General features: G+C 38.1%; 1 protein-coding gene across 2 annotated transcripts in view; it reads left to right on the forward strand.

Moving 5' to 3' along the window:
- The window catches only part of LOC101588206 (myomegalin), a 188,613-nt gene that overhangs the window by 119,046 nt on the left and 46,147 nt on the right, over positions 1-23,420 (forward strand). For both annotated transcript variants that reach the window (XM_023706474.1, XM_012512690.2), the window contains 9 exons: positions 369-548; positions 1,528-1,722; positions 3,778-3,945; positions 4,136-4,214; positions 8,034-8,125; positions 12,033-12,149; positions 12,363-12,500; positions 13,400-13,512; positions 14,653-14,780. In XM_023706474.1, coding sequence (XP_023562242.1) covers positions 369-548; positions 1,528-1,722; positions 3,778-3,945; positions 4,136-4,214; positions 8,034-8,125; positions 12,033-12,149; positions 12,363-12,500; positions 13,400-13,512; positions 14,653-14,780 — 1,210 coding nt within the window. The remainder of the gene's footprint in view (positions 1-368; positions 549-1,527; positions 1,723-3,777; positions 3,946-4,135; positions 4,215-8,033; positions 8,126-12,032; positions 12,150-12,362; positions 12,501-13,399; positions 13,513-14,652; positions 14,781-23,420) is intronic.

Consider the following 23,420-nt stretch of genomic DNA (forward strand, 5'->3'; position numbering starts at 1 on the left):
CACCAAAAAAAAAAAAAAAAAGAATACTTACTTTATTAGTATTTACTCTAGACTCTTTGTTGTGTACTTGCTATAGACTTATGTATGTAATCATCTGTCAACTTCTAAGGACATTATTTGCTTTCTCTGTAGAGAAAGTAATTCTTCCATAGTGCATCATTTTATCATATGCTTACATTTCTCTCTTCACCATCTAGGTAAAAGTTCCTAAAAATACAAAATAGATAGGTATAGGAGATTAGATGCTAAATTTTTGCCTCTTGCAGAAAAAGTTGATAGGTGACAATTTACAGGTCTGTCTGATCTCTTGTGTATCCTGAGGGACGTGGTTGTGCCTTGACTTGTGGTTTTTCTCTTTGTGACTGTAGAGTATGGAGAGTCTCTTGAGGGCCAAAGGCCTCGAGGTGGAACAACTAACTACTAGCTGTCAGAACCTCCAGTGGCTGAAAGAAGAAATGGAAACCAAGTTTAGCCTTTGGCAGAAGGAACAAGAGAGTATTATTCAGCAGTTACAAACATCTTTGCATGACAGAAACAAAGAAGTGGAGGCAAGACAAGCTAATTTAAATACAGTTGGCTTAGTGGTTAGATAATCTTAGCCTTGTATTAGGCCTCCTTAGGTCTAGGTGGCCAGTGAGCCAAGTCTTTAAAAACACTGTGTACTTGGAGAAATGATTGATTTTCACTGGGAACCCCCCCCCCAATAAATTTTAGATGACAGTTATCTTTCTCAGAGAAGTTATGTGAATCCAGGGATAGAGCTCAGGGACACAGTGCCTGCCTGGCAAGCACAAGGTCCTGAGTTCAGTTCCTGATACTAAAAACAAAAGTTATGTGAGAAATAATTAGATCTAAAAAAACATATCTACAATATGATTACTGACCTTTACTATTTATGGTGCTTATGCTGGTTTAGGTACTATTTTAAGAGCTTAATGGGTAGCAACTTACTGAGTCCTCCCACGGTTATGAGGGGCACACTGTTATCCCTGTCTTACAGACAAGGAAACAGACCTCTGAAGTAAGTTTGCCTCAGGTAACGGCTGAGTAAGTGGCAGAGCCAGTGTTCGGCCGAGACTGTATGGCTCCAGAATTCTACCTGCCGTGTAGTGGTGCTTGCTATAAAGGCCTGCATGACTGCCGTTACAGCTTTTAGTTTTCTTTTTAGCTTATCATTTTGTATTTCCAGTAAAAAGTTATAATGGGGAGATAATAAATGAAATAAATGAGCTGAGCATCCCATTGTTCTCATCTAACATTAGTTGCTATGTGCGCTGAGCAAATAGGAGAAAGGACTTACTTCGGAGAACAGTGTAAGTTTCTGTTGGTAGTATTCATTTGCTGAATGTGTACCTCCAGCCTTCCACATACAGGCCAATGCTAGATCTGGGAAAATAAACATAAGTACCACATGATATTCTCAAAACTTCACAGCTCTTTTTTCTGTGATAGCTCCTTGTAAGCCCTTTGATATATACTGGAAGAAATTCTTTCTTCCAGAAATTTATGTGACTCTCTCCGCATTAGGATCTTAGTGCAACACTGCTGTGCAAACTTGGACCAGGGCAGAGTGAAATAGCTGAGGAGCTGTGCCAGCGTCTGCAGCAGAAAGAGAGGATGCTGCAGGACCTGCTCAGTGACCGGAACAAGCACGCTGTGGAGCATGAAATGGAGATTCAGAGCCTGCTTCAGTCCATGGGCACCAGGGAGCAGGACAGCCAAGTAAGGCTCTGCACAGCCCGGAAGGTGTCCCTTGGGCCATGTGCACGTCATGTGTAGTCAGCTCGGTAGTCCTCCCTGCTGGTTATCAGCTGGGCTGCAGTTTTATATCAAAATCTATAAGATTTTTTGCACATTTTGGAAGCATGATTAAATAATGCATTCATTAAGTATATTATGTGCATTTTCTTTTTCTTAATGCTCTGATCATTTTTAGAGTTACGGAGTGGTTTACTTTTGTTTCTAAGTTACAAAGACTAGAGTAGAGTTTATATTTATAGCCAAAATTTGGGAAAATGGCACTTAACATAGATTCTCATTTCTTATAAAATCCAAGTTACCTTTAGAGGAATAAAAAATCATATTTTTCAAAGGTTATGATGAGAATAAATACTCTTGCAATATCGTGGGATACGTTAATGTCCAAAAATGGTACATAACTATTTCAGAAGGAAAGTCTCGTTTTTTTCCTCATTTTCTTGTATTTTTTTCCCACTCAGGCGAAAGGAGGCTAATTGTACTACACTTCAGGACCAGCTATGAGTGCCCCTAGTCAGTTTAGAAGAAACTGGATTCTTATCTGCCAGTGCTGTTTGCCATTATATCTACTCTGTCTCTGTATATTATGGATGGTTCTATTCAACTATTCTAATTTTCTGGCCCACTAAAGTTATACACATTTTGTCACATGCATCCTGCCACTTGCTTCAGGAATTGCTTGTAGAACACAACATTGTTCCAAATCATTTGTGTCTTTGGCAAGAGGCTAACGAGGCATTGAGATGTCATTTTAATCTCTATGATTTGAAAGAATCAGTCTTATTTTAGATGCAGAAGAATCAGCTGAATGGTAACACATAGACTTCTGAGCTCTCTCCGGGAGGTAGAAAGGAGGACACAAGAACCCGCATTTCTCCTGAGCTTGCAGGGGCCAGTGGTGCTGCTCATAGACCGCAGCACCTGGGAGGGCTAGGCTAAAAGCAGTGCATGGGCAAAGTGTTCCATGCGAGGCAGACCAAGGTGTGCGTTTTCCTGTAAGTTCTGTAAACTTTTACTAATAGACATTCATAATATACTCATGCCTCTAAATTATTGTGTTCAAATTTCTGAAGAGCCCAAATTTTATTTGCTGAAAATGAAATTTTTGCTTTTCTTAGAAATTAGAAGGCCTTAGCTGTTCATTCAAAAATTAGTATTTCTCCCTTGAGTCAGTTGGTGCTGTGATATAGTTGATACAGTTCCAATTCATCATTTTTATCTCCAATAATTTATGTAGCTTGTCCAGATGCTCTTATTAAATTCAGAATTTCTATGCATTGATAATCATGAGTAGTTTTCTAGATCTTTCCTTTATTGTGCTATCATCTGTCTTAGAAAACTGTGATATTTGAAATGGAACAAATTGGCTTCAGCAATTTTGAAGTTCAGATTTTCTTGACCCTGTGGTCTAATAAAGATGCTTATCTGAGTAATTGACACGTGCCCATTATGTGCTATACATTGATAACATTGTTCTGAATTCAGCACTAAGTTGGCCTTAGGGAATATACATTGCCTCCATCAGCCCTCATTTGCTAGGTGCAGGAGAAAAATACAGGGAGAGGAAATTTTTAGGTTCCCCCAATTTTCTAATCTTATATGTGAACACTTGTGTCCTTTGATCTATGAGTTTGCTACTTTAGACAGGAAGTACAGGGCAGGCCAATCTGATGAGGTTACCTGAAGGCATTAGACCATAAACATGTTTGAGTGAAGAGCAGTCCAGGCTAAAGCAACAGCTAGATAAAGAGGTGTTTCTCAATTTAAACCAGAATCCTGACTCCTTCCTCTGATTGAGTTCTAGCAGTTACTGTTTCAGATTGTTTGATTTACAATAGATATTTTACTGTTTTTTTTTTTTTTTAACATAGTGCCTGTGAGAAACCTTACCATTACTTGCCAGTTTTTCTTTTTAAACCCAAAGCATGGAAACTATTTCTTAAGGCCCTAGCGGCTTTTTGTAAGTGGTTATTTTACTGTGGTGTCTTTCTGATTTTATTTGTGATTTCTTCTTACTAGGCTGCTTCTGAGAAGATCATGCAAGCTCTGATGGAAAGAAATTCAGAATTACAGGCCCTTCGCCAGTATTTCGGAGCCAAGGAGCTCATGATGGCCCAAGCACTCATCTCAAACCAACAAGCAGAAGTCACCTCCATCGGCCCTCCTTTTGGAGAGCAGACTGACCACGTAAGAACTGTTGCCTCGTGGAGACTTTTATGTTGACTGCAGTCTCTTCTTGTATTTCAGTTTAATATGTTTCAGCTTCATAGAAGTCTAATAATTGTAATTCAAATTGTATAAGAGAATATTCTGAGTCCTGTCATTGTGCTTATAGTTCCTGAATCTTCCTAAATTCCCCACTTTTTCCCATTTTTAGGGGTCAATGCAAGTACCCTCCAGAGACAGCACTTCACTGACTGCTAAAGAGGACGTCAGTGTCCCAAGGTCCACGTTAGGTAAGTAGCAAGTTTTATTTCATGAAGAGACCTTCTGCTTTTGCTTTCTTGTCTTTCTGTGTTAATAGGTCATGGAAGAATAAATCTGAATTGCCCTGAAAGGCTGGAAGTACATCATTTCTAAGAATTGACCTTACCTTGTTTTTTTTTTTTTTTTGACCTAACCTTGTATCTGTGATCAATCTTAGTGCTCTAGGTTCATAATTTGGTGCAGGGAAGTTGCATCCTAATTCCCTTTTTAAGATAGCTTTAGGAGGAGTCAGAAATGCCCGATGTAGTGCTTCCAAGCATGCACAGCAAGCCTCATAAAACTGACAGCTTCTGAATGTTTCTCAAGGCTGGGGATGGTCCCTGGGACTTGATATCACTTACATTATGGTGTTAGAAGGGATGAGCAATACACATTGCACTATTTGCCAATCTAAGGTTTATCTTAAGTGTTGGTTTCAGGGCTTGGACTCCCTAAAGAGAACCAAATTCTGTGCCTGGTGGGATGTATCAAGTGGGTACCTTGGCTGGAGTCTCTGAGACAAAGATTGCTGCTTAGGACAGCCTTAAGGACATTACGTCTCAGGGAGTTTAGCAAGCATAGACTCATGATCATTAAAAAGGTGCTGGGCTGGTGAGATGGCTCAGTGCTGGGGGATGGAACCGCGGTCCCAGATGCTTTGCCGAGCTTGTTCTAAGTAGGTGCTTTAGACCACTGAGCCATCTCTCCAGCCCTTTTTTTTTTTTTTTTTTTTTGATGGAATGGGGATTGAACTCCACCTTTGTCCCTGCCAGGCAAGCACTTATTCTACTGAGCTATCTCCCCGGCCCCTTATATTTGTCTTTTTTTAAAAAAATCATAATTTTCTCTAATTTTTTATTTTGGAAATTTTAAAACTATAGATTATAACTGACAATGAAAAGCCATGTACATTTGTGTTAGCATCTGTCAGTTGTGCATGTTTTTGTCACACGCACGTTATTTCTGTATGTGCGTGTACACATGTTCTTCCTGAACTGCTGGAGTATTTCACATAGACGTCATGACATGCCATCCGCAAACACGTCCGTGAAGCATTCTTAAGGACAGCACTGTTTCCCTACATGTCAATAACATTTATCCTCCTCAGGCAGTCTGACCTTTATGCTGTCTTAGTATCTAATTTATAGTCTGTATTCAAAGTTGCTCTTGTCTCAATAACGTTTCCAATAGTTTCGTCCGTGTCTTGGCTCCCAAATCCCCCACCTCAGGGATCATACATTTACTACAATGTCATGTCTCTTTAGGTTTCTTTGATTTAGAATGATTTTATACCCTTGTTGTCTTCTGTGACATTGGGAATTTTTAAGAATCAAAAATTTAAGAAATTAAAGTTCTTGGGGCCAGGGAGATGGCTCAGTGGAATAAGCACTTCCCTGGCAAGCACAGAGGCCTGAGTTCAATCCCTGGTTCTGCGAAAAAAAAAAAAAAAAAGAAATTAAAGTGCTTCAGTGTGGCTCTGATTGTTTCCTCATGGTTAAGTTCAGGTTAAATGTCTTCGGCAAAAAAAATACCACATGGGTAATGCCTTAGAGTACCTCATGTCAGGGCCTGTTAATAAGTTTATATCATCCTTGGTGATATTAAGCTTACTTATTTGGTTAAGGTTACACTGCATCTGCAAGATCTCTTCACTTTAAAGATTTATTTTTCCCTTTATAGTTAATAAGTGGGGCTGGGGATTTAGCTCAGTGGCCACCACCTGCCTGGCAAGCTCAGGGTCCTGAGTTTGATGCCCAGTCCCAAAAACGAGCAAACAAACAAAAATTAGTGAGTGATCTGCCAGCTGATATCTTGAGATATTGACAGTTGTGTTTCCTAATGGTTAGTGGCTTTAACATCCTCTGACCTTGCCTACACCAACTTTTATGCTATTGAGAATGGTTTTCATATTTCTGAAATTTCTTTCTTTTTTTTTTTTTCTGTACTTTAGGGAAGGGTCTATAGGGTGTTCAGGGTCACACTACTAGATCGGACTCATAGTGATTCTCCTATTACAACCTTCCAAGAGCTGGGATTACAGGCATGCGCCACCATGCCGAGTCTCAATTGCCATTCATTTCAGCGTGCCCCCAGGGGCGGGGTCAGCACGGCAGGCCTGAGGATCAAAGCCCTACCCCTGCGCCTGCTTGCAGGCTCCTTAATCCACTGAAGTTTCTTCTCTGTATAGTACAGAGCTGTATTTCCTATCTCGCCACCTCAATTTTAGTTAGTTTCAGTATGGATCATGTCTTTGGAAATCACTTATCTATTTCTGTTGCTCTTCTAAAAAAAATTTTTTTTTATTTTATATTTTTTAAATGTATTTGGTACAGGGTCTGTAGGGTCTCACTACGTAGACCAGACTCAAAGTGATTCTCCTGTTTTCAGCCTCACAAGCACTGGGATTACAGATGTGCGCCATCACACCCAGTCTCAAGTGCTGTCTCAGCATGCCCCAGGGAAAGGGCTGGCACAGCACTCCGGGGATTGAACCCTGGCCGGAGTGCCTTTGCACTCTGCCTAAGCAGGTGCTTTAGTCCGCTGAGCTATCTGGCCAGATGGCCTGCCCTTCTGTTGTTCTTCTAATTGATGCCCAAATCAGGACAGTAAAAACTTCTTTAAATTCTTTCTCTGTCCTTTATCTGTTTTCTTAACAGTTTTTTCCCCTAGTTTTTGGCACTATGTGATGCTATGATTGTCTTTTATTACACTAATGTTAGCTGTGCAACCAACTATTAATGGATGAAGCTCCTTGATTCTTTTAATCAGTGATAACATTTTAAACTAAGATTTGGGCATATGATGTGTTCCTTGCTGTATGGGTGTCATTTGCTCCTTTTAAGTGAATAGAGTTTGCAGTGAATTTTTAAAAAGTTGTATGTACTAAGTTCAAAAATTAGTCCAGGTGTGGTGGAGCACACCAATAATCCCACCACTCAGGAGGCTGAGGCAGGAGGATTGCTGTGAGTTTGAGGCAGGCTTGGACTACAAAATGTGTTCAAAGCCAGCTTGAATTACATAGCAAGACCTATCTCTAACAACAACAAAAAATTATTTGAGTTAATTATCTCCTTCAGTAGAGCAAGTATGTAACACAATTTAAAAATCAAATATAGGCTGGGGAGATAGCTTTGCAGTCTTAAGCGCCTGCCTGGCAAGCACAAGGACCTGGGTTTGATCCCCAGTATGACATGCAGTGCTGGCTGTGTACCATGCCGGCTGATGAAACCGGGCATGGTGGCATACATCTGTAATCCCAGCACCGGGGAAGCTGAAATGGGAGGACCACTGGGTCTGAGCTGTGTAGCAAGACCCTGTACCAAATAAATAAATAAATCTTAAAAAAAAAATCAAATATAGAAAAGCATAGTCAAATCCCAGCTACTTTTCTACCTTTTTATTTCTCCTTTTGTCTTGCAGGTTACCAGTATCAATTTTGGGTTATCCTCCCTGTGTATTTTTTTTTTTCAGACAAAAGCAGATGCTTCATATATACATACATGTAATGTGTATGTGTGTGTTTTCCTCCTTCTAATAATCTGCTGAACTTAGCTGTTTTACTTAAATGTATCTTCAAATCACTCCATATAAACTGGTAAACACATTCCTCATTCTTTTTCCCTAGCTACATAGAGGGGTCTATTGTGTGAACACACTGTAGCGGATTTCATCTGTTCTCTATGGCACCTAAGTTGATGGCAGCACTTTGCTATTACAAACAATGCTACAGAGAAGAGTACCTGCTGCTGGGATGTGTTGTTCTCATCACGCAGTTAGTGATTAGAACAAGCACTACTTGTTCATTTTAGGAGATGTGGACACAGTTGCAGAGCTGGAGAAGGAACTTAGCAACGCCAGAGAGGAGCTTGAACTCATGACTAAAAAGCAAAGAGAAAGTCAGGTGAGTTTTCTAGTCAAGGTTAATTTCTAAATCCTATTTTTTCTTTCGAAATAGTTTATATCTTATTCTTCAAGTATAATAATCTCAGCCCAAATGCAAGATATGTCTTTTGCTGTTTTGGAGAAACATAAATGACTTTATGTATTTTTTCTCAATAGCATACTCTTGTTTTTATGGATTGGGACCATTGAAACTTTTTAACTACTAAAAAAAAAAAAAAAAACAGCTTATCTACCCATTATTAATTAGAATAACAATGTAAAGCATTTATGAAAAAAAGAATTACTTATAACTCCTGCTTAGAATTATGATAGAGCACCCATGAATTAATAACTCCTGCTTAGAATTATGATAGAGCACCCATGAATTAGAATTTAGAAATAAGTTCATAATAACAATAGTGTTTATTGATTGCTCATTATGTGCGTGCATTGTGCCACGTTTTTATAAACTCGGGCCTGTGTTCACAAAGCTACATAAAATATGTTGCATTGGCTCCAGTTTATAGATGAGAAAGCTAGAACATTCAGTAATGTAGGGTGAAGAGTAGTCATGTAACTAATAAATGCTGAAGCTGAGACTGTAAACTCCAGTCTTTTATGACTCCTCATATTTCCTAAAAAGTTATTTCCTGGAGCACATGTTTTTCCCATGTTATGCCTTAGTTTTTTCTATCAGTAGAATTTGAATAGTTTTCCTAAAAGAGAATCCCTTCCTCAGTCTTCACCATAGAGCTAGTTACATGTCCAGCTATGACAGAGAAGACATTCAGGGCTACAGTGCAGAATTTAGGAGTAAAATTAAAAACTTATGTGCACTGTGGTGTCTGTTTTAGAGGGTCAGTCAGTGTCATGAGTTCCTAACTTAAGTTTAGCTAGCTCAATTCTTTTGTTTTGTTTTACCTTTCTTTTTCTTTTTTTTTTTTTTTTTTTTTGGCCTGTTCAGCCCACCCTGGGGGCAAGACTGGCGGGTGACTTGTGGTGCTGGGGAGCAAGCCGTGGTCCCCTGCGCCTGCCTAAGCTTGCCTAAGCAGGCACTTTAGACTGATGAATTATCTTGCCAGCCCTGTTCTACCTTTTTATATTGATCTGTGGTATAAAACCTGGGGGTTCATATTTGAACCTAATTGTCTTACTGCACCTCTTCATTTCATTACTATGTTTTTCCTTACAAATAGACTTGGATTGTGTGACTCAGTTTTGAGGACATGAGAGTGTATGGTATTTTTAAAAATGCTGATTTGAAAATCCCCTAGTTCATCTCTCCTTTTTTTTTTTTGGTTTTGCTTTATCAGTTAGCTAGTCACAGCTAGTCATAGGCAAGTGCTTATTCTACTAAGCTATCTCCCCGGCAGTTAGCTGGTTACAAATATCAAATGTTTTAGCTTCCACAAGATGTGTCTGTTTTGTTCATACAGTAATATTTCTTTTGGGTTCTGACCTGTATTTTCAGGATCATAAAACTGCAAGGTCTATAAATAGGTATTTTTGAATGAATGATATTTAACTGTTGCTTAATTTTATCCTTTCAACTGCCCACCTCTGTCTTATAATCTAAGCAACTACTTTGAAGATAACAGTACACAATGTATTGGCCATTGGTGAGCTCCTATTATCATGTTTTGAAACTCTGGTTTTATTGTTTTTCTCTCTTTAAAATAAAATTTAAAAATAAAAAAGAAAGAAAGAAAGAAAGAACTAGAGGGCTGGAGAGATAGTGCAGTAGAATAAGCACTTACCTGGCAAATGCAAGGTCCTCAATCCCTGGTACCACAAAATAAATAAATAAATAAACAAAAAAACAAACTAGAAAAAGTTCAGGGGTTCCAGTAACTGAGGTCCTTCAGTGTGGAAGGAAAGGTAGAAATTGTCCAACCTATTAAATCATAAGCATATGAAGATATTAAAAGCTTTGGTAGAATTAGAAGATATACAAGTAAAAATTTTACTGCTTATAATTTAAATTTTATATGTTTAAGAACAAGAGGTATTATTTCCTATAAGAAGGTTAGTTATACCTTAAGTTGACCTATACACTGTCTGTCTTTACCTGTCCTGCCTAGTATTTTAAATTTTTTCTTAAAATAATTCTTTAAAATATTTATACTATAGGAAGTAAAGCCATGTTGTTATGTTGAGCTGTGGGGGACTCACGTCAATAATTTCTGACATTGCCAATTAAACAGAAGACCCAATGCTATTATGGGCTTCTGTACTCTTTTAGAATATTTTGCTGAGTTTACACACCTATAATATTGAACAACGGAACTTAAAAAAAAAAATTGGGGTAAAACTATGAATGTCCATTTTGTATCTGTGTATTCAAAGTGGTTGGGATAGATATATAGTTGCATTCTCTTAATGAATAGAATGATTTTTTCTAATGGTGTTTGTAAGTAGGATCACAAGTCTGCATCTTGTACAGCAATTAACCACTAAGAAGAATATATGCAGTGTATTATTTGTTGAAAAAAAATATGTATAAATGCACGAATTGTGATATTGCGGAAACACAGATATGTAAATGATCAATAAAGTTTGCAATGTAACCTGAGGGAAAAAAATAAATAAAAATAAATAAATAAATAAATAAAAATAAATAAAAAATAAAAAAAATAAAATAAAATGTTTATACTTAAAATAGCTTGTCACTACTATAAAGACTACATGGATGTCCTTATAGGAAGACACTAGGCCTAGTGGCCTGAGCCTGTTTCCCTGAGTTCACTCTGAGTTTACTGCTTACACATTCTATGATTTATTTTCTTATTTTCTGTCTTCATTAATCATCTCATCTGTAAACTGAGGCATAGAAGAAGTCACCTTATCTGTGAATTGGAGAGTGGTTACCCATAGGGTTGCTGTTCATTCGTCAGATACATAGGTACCATCTCTAAGCAAGGGCTAGCGCTAGGGATGAAGTGGTGCGCGAACTCAGCCAGCTCCCTCTGAGCTCATGTAATTTCTACTAGGGGAAAAGCAACAAACAGGTACATAATATTATAATTACAGATTATAATAAATGATATGAGGACATAGCATAGACAGGGATCGCTTTAGACAGAATGGCCAAAAAGGGCCTCTTCCTTGAGTACATGATACAAATTGGTACCCAAGAATAAGAAAAGGCAGCTGTTGGCAAGGTTTTGGGCCAGGGAGGTAATAGGCATAAAGACCCCAACTCAAAACAAATTCAGGTGTCCAGGAAAAGAAAAAGTCTAGTATGGCCAGAGGGTCATGAATGAGGAATAAAGTAGCAGATACTCAAGTGGGAGAAGTAGATGGGAGCCAGATCACCAGGCTTATCAAAATAACTAAAAGGAAAGCAGTTATCGTGTGCCTGGGTCATGGTGAGCACCCAGGACATGTTGGTAGGCATGGTTCTTAGGATTTTTAGTGAACTTTGTCCTGATTGGTGTTTGTCATTCTGGTGAGGGAAACAAGATCCAGCTCTAAAGTGTAAACCTTAGAATGCTAATCTTTGGTAAGGTTTCTTCATAGATGCGAAACATGTTTCTCACCAGGAAGCATGTTGTGTTTGGTGATCTCTGATAATGTAAGCAGTCCTGGCTGCTTGATGGCTTTTTAAATTGTTGAAGAGTTGCAAAGTGGAGCCATTGAATTGTATCGTGTTTTCATCTATTAACTGAAGTATTTACATAAACAGAAACTTTGTTTACTGCTAACGATAAACATTTATATATCATAACAAACATTAAAAACATTACAGCTGCTCAGAATGTGCCCTTTGGTACCGTACCACGTGGCTATGTTAATTGATATAGTGGTATACCATTCTTGTTCAGGTTCTCACTTGCATTATTGGTTGCCAGTGATGTGATACTGAGTTGTAAATGTGACAGGTATTGTTTTCTCTGCACTGACTGTGCAATTTTTTCCCTTTCCAGATAGAACTTTCTGCCCTTCAGTCCATGATAGCTGTGCAAGAAGAAGAGCTGCAGGTGCAGGCTGCTGATCTGGAGTCGCTGACCAGAAACATGCAGATAAAAGAAGACCTCATAAAGGTCGTTCAGAGCTTTTCATAGACCTTTGGAAATGTTTGCAGTGCACAGTACCTGTAGGGCTCCTTCAAACAAAATATGGATATAGTGAGCCCCTTGCCCAGTGCTTGTCTCTCACTTGAAAGTATGGTGGGCTCTCTCAAGAGAATTTCCCTTAGCTCCTCAATAGTGTTTTCATTACTATGTTTACATCTGTACTTATTTTTTGACCTCTAGGACCTGCAAATGCAGCTGGTTGATCCTGAAGACATTCCAGCTGTGGAGCGCTTGACCCAGGAAGTCTTACTTCTTCGGGAAAAAGTTGCTTCAGTAGAATCGCAGGATCAAGAAATTTCAGGAAACCGAAGACAACAGGTAAGTTATTACAATACAAACTTTTTTTTTTTGGTAACGCTAGAAAACCTGTGAAGTAGAATAACTACATATGGAGGGGTTAGCTGATGCTATTTCATTCAGAACCTGGGTCTGTAGCAGCCAGATACTGCTGTCTGGTGTTCGTAGTTCTAAAATGAGCAGTGATATTCCTCGCTCTCATGTCTGTCACCTCCCTCTCAGCAGAATCTTCATCTGCCTTGATTTAGCCACATTCAGATCCATCCCAATTAAATAAAAAAGAAGCAAAACAAAACTTGTGTCCATCCTGTGTCTGACCTTTTCAGTGTCAAACTTTAAAAAAAAACAATTTCCTCGTCCTTGCTCTCTCACTACTCGCCTTGTTCCAATCTCACTTGTAATTGTGTCCTACACAGGTCTCTGCCAGTTACGCATTATCATAGATAATTGTCTTTATAGCACATATTGTCGCTCACGGTGATACTTGATGAGTGTCTGTCTCCCATGCTGGAGAGTAAGTTTTTCCTAGAACTGAACAAAGCCTATTGCCTAGAAGGTGCTTAATAAATATTGACTAAATAAACACTGGAGATTTGCTATCTTGTGTTTCCCTCTAACTCATCCTTTCTTGCTTGCACTTCATTTTCTTAGTGTCTTTCCTATACTTCTGGCTTTTTTCTCCCTTTTTTGTTCTTGCTTATTTGTGTGACTTTGGCCTTAAGGATTTAAAAAAAAATACAAACTGCAGTGACTATGACATTAATTTGAAAACTGTGAAATACTGCAAGAAGCTTACATAATAACGTAGTGAGGTGGTTTTAGTCATTCCATGTGCTAATGCATTCTTTTTTGTCTCTTTCTCAGGACTAATTGTGGTTTTCTGTCTCCCTGCTGCTTGCATGTTGCTTCTCTTTCTGTAGTTGCTGCTGATGCTAGAAGGATTAGTAGATGAACGGAGTCGACTGAATGAGGCCCTCCAAGCGGAGAGACAGCTCTACAGCAGTCTGGTGAAGTTCCACGCCCATCCAGAGAGGTAAGAGGGTGACTTTGCCCTTTTTTAAAAATGCTTTGTTCCTTTTATTTTTTTCTTTTTGTTTCTTTTCTTCTAAGTACAGGTGCTTATGCCAAAAAGGAGAGAAAGAGCTATTCAATTTGTCATTTTTATGTGGAGTGCGCTGAGCCTCCCTGTCTAGCTCTTAAGTTAGGAACAGTGTATATTTTTATAGCTTTTGCAGAGATTGAGAAGACAGGTATGTATCTAAAACAACACCTTGCATTTAACAAGCACTCGGTGTATGTTCCTTTCTTTTCTGCTTCATGCCCTCTTAAAAGTTGTTCTATTTTGTAAGTAAGGTTATAAAGAATGTTGGTATTCACTTTAAAACCATTGCATAATGCTGAAGAAAAAACACTCCTTTGTGATGGCCTGTATCCCCCCCAGAACTATTGGTAGCCATCATTATTAATACATTTCCTTGGGCTTCTTCAGTTTGGTTGTGTATATTATATCTTCCTGGTTAATTTTATATTCCCTTCATTTTATTTTTTCATTTTTCCTTTCTGCCTAGCTCCTTTTTCTCTTCTGCTTTTTTTAAATTTTTTTTATTATTCACTTTTAATTTCTTACTGGATTTTTAAAATGTTTTCTTTTCACCTCAGGAACATGAATCAGAGGAAATGTATGACAGGGTCAGTTGCTTTCGTTACCTTTTAAGAGCTTCTGGATCTGGGGTCTTTGTGAGCTGACGTCTTTTGCAGCGCACTGTCACACATTTGGTTACAAATGAGAAAGTAGATGTCCTCAATAGCAGTCCTGCTCAGGCCAGTCTTGCTTCACTTTGTTTCACTTTTCACAAGCTAAAACTTTCAAATAATGCAGTTTCTCTGATGTGGGCTATAGGAGTGTGAGATCAATCCTCCTAGGAGCTATAATTTTATGTGGGATTGGTCCAGAATCTCTCCTGAAAGGACAATTTTTTAAAAAGCAGGCTTGCTACTCTACCGGCAGTGAACACACATACCTCAACAGAAGACTGCATTCATTTGTTATGTGTTCTGGAGAACGAGCACTTAGAAAGTCTCATGGCCTGGAGTGGCACTGGTGGCTCTTTGGAAGCAGCTCCTTACAGTTGATAGCTAATCCATTTTCCTTCCATGTGGCATGTTTAATCAGCTCTGAGAGAGACCGAACTCTGCAGGTGGAACTGGAAGGGGCCCAGGTGTTACGCACTCGGCTAGAAGAAGTTCTTGGAAGAAGCTTGGAGCGCTTAAGCAGGCTGGAGACCCTGGCCGCCATTGGAGGTGGGGAACTGGGAAGTGTGCGAGGTCGTCACAAGCATGCCTACTGAGCCCTGGCTGGTCACACTGCAGCCCAGGATGGAAAACCTTGTTTTCACTAACCCGAAAGCCTGTCTGACTTGGGAGAATTAAATGGTGACTCACTAATAATAGAATTGGCACAAGTAGCGTCAACTACAAAGTGAAATTCACTTTAGTCTACTTGTATCTCACTGTACATAGCTTTCCATTAAATGGTAGCGGTTACAAAGTGTATTTGTACACTTAAATCATTCCATTTTAGTTTTTCCATGCACAGTCATTCCTTTCACTAGTCATTCCTTCTCATTCCCTCATCCCTTCTGTGGGCCAATAAAGTTTATTCCTCCCCCTCTTTCACAACCCATATGAGATGTTCATGTCACGTCATAAATGCATGTGTGTGTATTATTTTTGCCATTCAATCAACTCCTGCTCTCTGAGAGCATTTTTAAAATCAAGTGAAAGAATAAAATAAAAATTTTAAGATGAGAGAGAAAGATTAAAAGAGTCTGTAAGAATGAATTTGCGAAAGTGGTAAAATCGTTATGAGAAGACAAGTAAAGCTAGCAGACTAGGCTTAGGCCACATTAACGAGCAGAGGCCAGCACCAGGGTTTCTAGTAAATTTTACCTCTAATACTGTTTCAGAGTTGGCTGTTGAATGACACAGGTGGAATTAGGTTGGTGCATATTTAGTTCTATTCTTTATTTGTCCCTTCATGTTTTCTTAAGCCAGGGACATTCTGTTTAGTAAGAACATGACTTCAAGAATGGTCTTCTGTAGTCAGATTCTCTGTACAAAAAGATCCTTATCAATGTAATATCCCCTTTGAAATCAGTATTTTACCACATAACTCGTGATAGCCAGAAAAAAATTTTTTTCTATATTCCCATGCAGTGCTACTGAGGGAATACTTTTCATTAGCTCATGTGTATACACTTCTCTGTATTAAAATAAGTAATGGACTTTAGGTCCTTGAGTAATGTAATATGAAATGCCAAAAATCTGTGATCTTAGGTTTTAGTCATTGTTTCAGTGCTTTCTTGTGGCAACATGAGAGCTGCAAAGAAAGGGCACCCCAGAATGTATTCCTGTTATCTTAAATGTCAAGAGTTTGAAAAGCATTTAGCATTACTGTGAAGCTTTGTGAGTACAACACCATGATGTTTCTTATTTCCGTGAGATATAAATTTCCCAGATTGGAAACTGGGATTTCACTTAGTTTAATCATGGAATTAAGGGAGCAAGGGTGCAGACTTTCTAGCTCACTAAGTATGATGGAGCACCTTCTCTAAGCTAGGTGGGTCACAGTGATTTTTCTTTTTCTGTTTTTACATGACCCTCATTCTTCTGCGGACGTTGCTTGCATTACATCCTAAATCCCAAACAAGGTTCTTACTGGTGTAAATAGCAGAACATTACTCAAAATAAAGTAACCCAGAGAAAATGTCCTTCTGGAGAAATACCCTGGAATCTTCTGATTAAATACAGTAGTTTGCAAAGATTGACAGCTGTATGTTATGGATTTTAATAGCCGGGGTGGGGGGAAGGAATGGAAAAGACATAGGAATATAAGTGGAAGCATCTACCTTTAGTAATCTCCCCATTTTAAGAGACTGTTTCCTGAAAAAACCTTGAAGTTAAACTTTCCACAAGTAAGGGAGTATTGGAGTTGAGCTGTAGAAATGTCAACCCAATGAAGACTAGTCTGTTGTCATTATAAAAAGGCATTTAGGAAGTCCCTTCTCTTAATTAAACGAAGAGACCAAGGAAGTGTTCGGTGTCTGCTGTTAAGTTTCAACCATGTATGATTCTGGGATCCTAGTAGTGATTATAGTGATACCAGTCAGTGATTGCTTCCGTCAACCTCCAACAGTAGGTTGGTAGAAAGATGAATTAAGAGTTTGATTGTAATACGGTAAATGTGACTAAAACCTGCTACTAACTTTCTGGTCCTCACAGCTGGAATGAGACTTCTAAAAAGTGCTACCTGGAGAAAGCTTACTGGCCTAACAAGTTTGTGTGTTAATTTAACATCTAATGATTAGAGTATACACTTCTAGTTTTTAAATTTTGTCTGTAACCCAGAGATAATATGATTGGATATACTATGCACTTAATCACATGTAGCATGATATAATATGCTTCCGTTTCTCTCTTCAGGAGCATAGACTTACTGGATTATTCTGCCTTTGTCAGGGATCCTTAACATTGTAATAATTTTAGATAAAACATTATGTGCATACAGAAACTTGTGCTTGAATTAAAAAACCTTGGAAGAAAACTGATGAAATAAAGTTTTACTTAGGCCATGCTTAATTGGAAACAACTTCGAAAAATACATACTCAAAGGTTTTTTTTTTGTTTTTTTGTCTCACATTTCTTTTTCAGTAATAGTAATGTGTAGATTAAGGGATTTTAATTATTTTTAGAACTCTAGAGTTAAAAAAGACTTCTAAGAGGATTTACTTAATGAGTGAAATGGATGTCCTTATGATAGATATTTTCCTTCTCTATTACAGGTTTTTGTTTTTGTGGAGCTAGGAATCAAACCTAAAAGCTTTGTGTACAGAGCTACTGAGTGATACCCCAGCCTTTCTATTGTAGGGTTAAATTACTGAAACCTGAGGACTTTTAGAACCTAATAGAATTCAACATTTTTCTGATCTCTTTTTGCTAATTAGCCAAGTTACAACTTTTTAGGAAACACATGATTGGGCTATTTTGATGTGACCGCCTGTGTTGGAGTACATGTTTATTCCCTATTCTCCACCCTTGCACACCCACTTCTCTTCAGAGGTGCAGATAAGCAATAGTAATTTTTTTTTTTTTTGGTACTAGGGATCAAACTCAGGACCTTGCACTTGCCAGGCAGACACTTAGGGTGCTGAGCTATCTCCCTGGCCCAGCAATATTCTTATGCAGAGTACATTTTTTTTCCTTGTTCATGCTCTTAAGATGTTTCAGTTACATTATACATGGTAATAAGTTATTAAGGGTCAAGAAAAATCTTAATCTCCATATCATCCCAGCCCCCAAAGAAGTAGTTTCTATTTAGTATATTCTACTTACACAGTTCATACATGAGTTTGGCACATGCCTAAAAGAATGTTTGTTTATGCTTCTACTTCATTGTCTTGGAAGGAGTTGAGCTTATAGCTTTGAGTATTAATTTTAATCCTCTCTACTTTGATTTTCAAGTTGGGCCTAGAATCTTCTAACTAGGGAAAGAAACAGCAGATCATATTACAGCAAAAATTGTTCTTTGCTTCAAGAAGTAAAGGTTGACCCACTGGCTAAAGTTGTTTTTTCTTTAGGCTGTAATGCTAAGGACAATTTTAATACTTTCGCTTTCCTTGAGAGCTATTATTAGAATACTCTTAATTTAAATTGTTTGACTAGTCATTCTTTTCTATTTCCATAGGTTTTTTTGTTTGTTTGCTTGCTTTTTGGTACAGAAAAGTCACAGAGTCTTCAAAATTGTGATTCCTGAAAAATTTAAATCGCCTCTTCAACGAGGACCCCATATAGTACTAGGCAAATCTGCAGCCAGCATCCTGCAGGGAAAGTTGACACACTTCTTGTGAGTTGGAAAAAAATATTAGTAATTCCCCCTAAATATTAAGCCACACACATATCTATCTTGCCTTGAAGAGATCAGACAGGGGAGAGACAACAAGTTTCTTTTTCAGATATTTATGTCTTGTGAGACAGAAGCACATATTTTCAAATTTTTCTTAGGTTGAAACTCAGCATGTATAGTGCTATTTGTACTCTAGCAAATAAAGTAACATCTAGCTACGTGTGGCTGGTGTATGGCAACCCATTAATAAAAAATAGAAGGAATGAGTCACTAAGACAGTTGTTATCTCCATAAGGCAAATAGTTTCTGAACCTTAATGTATTTTGGAACATGGATTTAAGCCACTGCCTCACCACTTGCAGCAAATTGCTTAAGTGTATTTTATTACAGAAAAACACATTGGTTTTATGCAGGGTGAGTTTTGACAAGGTAAGTCCTCAACTTCTTTCTGTATAACCACATGGACCAGGGTGAGTTTCCCAAATATAAAATTAGGCTTGTAATTTGCCTAAAAGAGAATAGGAAATGGGAGCACAAAACCCTACAGCTGACAACACTAATTTATCAGATTCCAAATAATGTAATAATTAAACTTACAAAGTGACTTATTCATATTTTTGTGGGTTTTTTTTTTTTTTTTTTTTTTTCATTTGTTGTTTAAAGTCAAGTTCCAGGACCAGGGAGATGGCTCAGTAGAATAAGTGTCTCCCTGGCAAGCTCAAGGGCCTAAGTTCAATCCCCGGTTCTGCAAAAAGGAAAAAAAAAAAAAAAAAAAAAAAACAAGTTCCAGAAATAAGAATTTGTATTGTTTCATCTTGCAAAAGGATAAAACAGTTCAGAAACATCAGAGAATAATCTAAAATAATACAAAGCGAAGGATTGTTATACTACACAGTTTGGCTTTATTCCAATTCAGAAAACTAATTGTATAATAACTGCTTATAGATTTGCTTTTAGTATGCACCATGTTTGCACTGCTGTTTTTTGTGGTGCTTTCCTTATAAATAATTTCTATGCCCATGAGCTATTACTAGTTTTATGACAGAGAAGTTTTCTTCTATCACTTAAAATTCTGTGGGCTATTGTGAAAAATCAGTGATTCATAACAATTTCAGATGACAAAGGAAATGGTATGTTAAATGATCAGAAACTTGGCATTAAATTATTTCTAGGACTTTCCTTACCAAATTAAGTGTTGTGTTTTTCTGTGGAAGTTTATTCTTCATGGCACTGTGTTGGTAAACTTTGCATATTTGTGCTGAAACAAAGAATGTACTTTTTTATATATAAGTATTAAAATTTCAGCTACTTTAGTTGAGACAAAGTTGTTACACAATAAAAATATTGAAGGCCAACAGACATTATTTGGTTTCATTCTTAAAAGATGGATAAGAGAAGAAGCAAAAAGGCTCATATCTTTTTTCCTTTCCTTTGTAGGAGAATCAAATGTATTGGTTATTGTACTGTAATTCCATGTTAAGATAAGGCTCTGTGGGATGAATATTTCACTAAAGGAAGGAATAAGAAACTTAAATGTTTCTTCTCCCAGAGTAACACTAAAGAAACAGCTTTGCAGCTTCCACAGAAAAGTGAAATAATCTTGTCATTCTCCCTGCTGCAGGAAAGTAGGACAGAGTTGAGGGTCTACTTGGTATGGCAGGTTGTACCATCTCTTCAAATGTTTTTAGAAAAACTTGCTTATGTTGAGGCAAATAGAATGCGAGGAAGAAGAGGTCTGTACTAATTATAATATTACAGAATAAGTACAGTGGACATTATCTTCTGATCTGCCTAGAACAGTTCTAATTTATACATGTTCTGGTCATTTTAAGGATAGGTAGACTTGTTTACTGAACAGTCACTCTTGTGGAGGAAAAAAATGAGAATCTGATCGAGTTTTCATACCCCCCAAAACTCTTTGTATTATAGCTTGGTTTTGGAAAGTCACTTGAAATAGCTGCTTTCTGAATGATGGACAGGGTGCACAGCCCTCTGGGCTGAGAGATGTTGCAAGTTATAGACAACAGTAGTCCGTAAAGCAGCTAGGAGAGCTAACAGCATGATTTCAAGCCTCTCACTGAAGAAGAGAAGCCTTCAGAGTGAGGAAGTAGATACAGTAGAATTGATGTCATCCAGGTAGACCTGTTGTCATCAGGTCTAAACCTGTATTTAGTTTTTGTAGTCTTCAGCATTGTGAGCCCTAACTTTTCAGGTGTGGACCGCTCTAGTTTATCACCAATGACAGCAGTAATCCTGTTTCAAGGTGACACTAAGGACAGATTGTGTGGCAAGTGCTGTTCTAAACACTTCAAAATCAGCGACTCATTTGGAGCTCACAACTGTGGGTTGGATAATGCTATTAACCCCAATTAATGAAGAACCTGAGTCAGGCTTTGAGGTGCCTAACGTCACATAACTAGAGACAAAAGCAGAATTGAGTTTTTGATAAGAATAACTTATTTGCACAATGCTTAAATTATCACCCAAGGAATTTATTATATCACATAGTAGGGGTTTTATTTCTGTGTGCTTTGTAAATCAAATAACTATTAAAAATAATTTTCTAAATACAAATACTAGAAATTTTGCTATCACCTCCATTTCGTTTTGTTCTGAGCCTAGAAACTTCTGGAACCAAACCTGGTTATCTTCCACCAAAGCCTCAAAAGTGTTTAATAAAATTTCAGACTTGAAGTGCTAACATGTAAAATTTAATCTTGTAGAGGCACATTAACTGAGTAACAGATTCCCAGCTTTCAGAGAATCCCAAGGGGGGGGGGGGACATTTTATTTCATATTAACTAAGCAGAAGGCTTATTGGTATAAAAGTACTAGTACCTTTCATTTGAAATGAAAATTGGAAGTATTCCATTATTGCTGTAAGAATAATCTTTTGTTGCCTTGTAAAAGCTTGCAAAACGGCATCAGACAAAAGAAATTCCCTTATTTTCATTCATTAAAAAAATGAAAGTAGTAACAAGTATGTCTATTGTGCATTTAATATATAGAATCTTGTGTAAGATAATTTATACTCATATTTTCAACTTTATCAAGCATGGAAAAAAAAGCATTTTAATTCAAGTTAGTAGGAGGCTGAGCAACCTTAAAGCTGTCATAAATGAAATACAACAGGTTGTGTTAGCTAGGGGGAAAAAAGCAGGGGGAATTACCCCTCCTGTTGAGCTGAGAGGGACTGTCCTCCTTTGTCTCCATCTAATTTCGGATGCAGTCAAAACCAAGGCATCCTGCTCCTGCCCCCCGCCAACTAAAAAAGAGCATTATCTAGAAATGCCGTGGGGCACCAGAAAAGCCTACCAAGGTAAGTGGAAGGCAGGAAGTGTGAAAAACCAGTGACAGTCATCTTTCCTAATCACTGCTTAACTCCTGGAGCCTACCAGAATCACCTTGGAATATGAGCATAGCATGGGCTACCACAGCCCACCAAGAAAGGCATAGGGCTAAGGGGCTCAACCTCTGCAACTGAGCTTTCTTGAACTGTAGAATTATTCAATTTATAACTCAGTACTCACAAGGAAACAATATGAAAAGAATGTCCTCTTGTCACTTAGCTGGACAATTCATTATTTTAAAAAGTTGTGGCAGTGTTTTTGTATGTAGTTCAGGCAGCCCTTCAAATGCTGGGATTACAAGTGTGTCTGATTACACCTGGCTGACAATTCATTTTTGTTTTCAGAAAAAAGATGAGCATCCATGTGGAACAGCAGAAATTTTCTAAAGTAAACATAGCATGACATGGATGTGCAAGCGAAGTAGCATCCTTTGTGCAGTGAACTTCCAAAGTGGCCAAAGCTTAGGGGGTGTGTTCATTCCCGTGCACTCAAGTAGTATTCTGAGAGACAGTTCTGGGGCTACATTAAAAGAGTCAATGTTAAAAATCCACGCTTTCCATTGTTTTCATGGATTGCTAACAATTCTGAGTAGTAGAGATGCTGCCCTGTAGAGGGCTTTACTGAGTAGGATTCTGCATTGGCCTCTACAAATACTGACAGGACCTTGCAGATACCAGGAAATGGAATGTGGGTGAGAACTGCACCTCTTGGCTTCATCTATGGAGAATAATTTAGGTTTTCTTGAAATAGGTTAAAGGCAACCACTCTGAAAGTGAATCCTCACTTTTCACAGAGCCTTTCATTCATGCATATCTAAGCTCAGAACAGGTTCTTTGTCTCAGAGGAAGAAGAAAAATGTCAGAAGAAGCAACAATAAATGTTTCCTAACCATCGAGACATTTGACTTTCTTTTAAAGCAGTGCTAGGGATTGAACCTAGGCTCTCGCTCATGGTGGGCAAAAGCACTTAATTTGTTGGCATGGCTCTTACATGGACTAGCTGTGCAGCCCTGGATAAGCTACCTGATCTCATTGCTGATCCAGAGTCAGAAGATTTTTAACGGATTGGTTGCTGAGGCCATGGTCACAACTAGATCTTGAGATTCTGTAACTTGAGCAGGTTCTGTAAAATAGAAGGACTTTCCCAGTAGACATTCTTTGGCATTTTAAGGAAAATACTGCCATGTGGACCACAGCTCTCAATTTAAAGTTGTATGGACAGTCTTTTATTCTAACTAATATAAAAAAGGAAAGTGTCACAGATTTGTCCTGTCCAAGATAGTAGCCACTGGCCACATGTGACTATTTAAACATAAATTAACAAAATAGTAGACTCAGTTTGTCAGTCTCACCACATATCAAGGGCTTACGGGTCACATGTGACCTCTGTTTATATTGGGCAGTGTGTGGACAGAACATTGTCATCATCAAAGAATATTCTACTGGTCAGTGCTACCCTAGACCCTTGCCCAAACCACATACTGTAGCTACGTGTCCTTTACAGCAGGATATAGATGTTCATACTCTAGAGTGAATGTTTCCATCTTTGGAGAATGAAAGGATATATAAAACACCATTTGGACAGTTGAACAAGAATTTGAAAGAGACAGGAGAGGAGGTTAGAGGAAAGAACTGGGAAATCCCTGCATCATCCTGTGACTCAGATCTTGACTAAGACCGAGTTTCAGCA

The sequence above is a fragment of the Octodon degus genome, unplaced genomic scaffold (genome assembly GCF_000260255.1).
Source record: "Octodon degus isolate 3935 unplaced genomic scaffold, OctDeg1.0 scaffold00257, whole genome shotgun sequence".
NCBI classification, from domain to species: Eukaryota; Metazoa; Chordata; class Mammalia; order Rodentia; family Octodontidae; genus Octodon; species Octodon degus.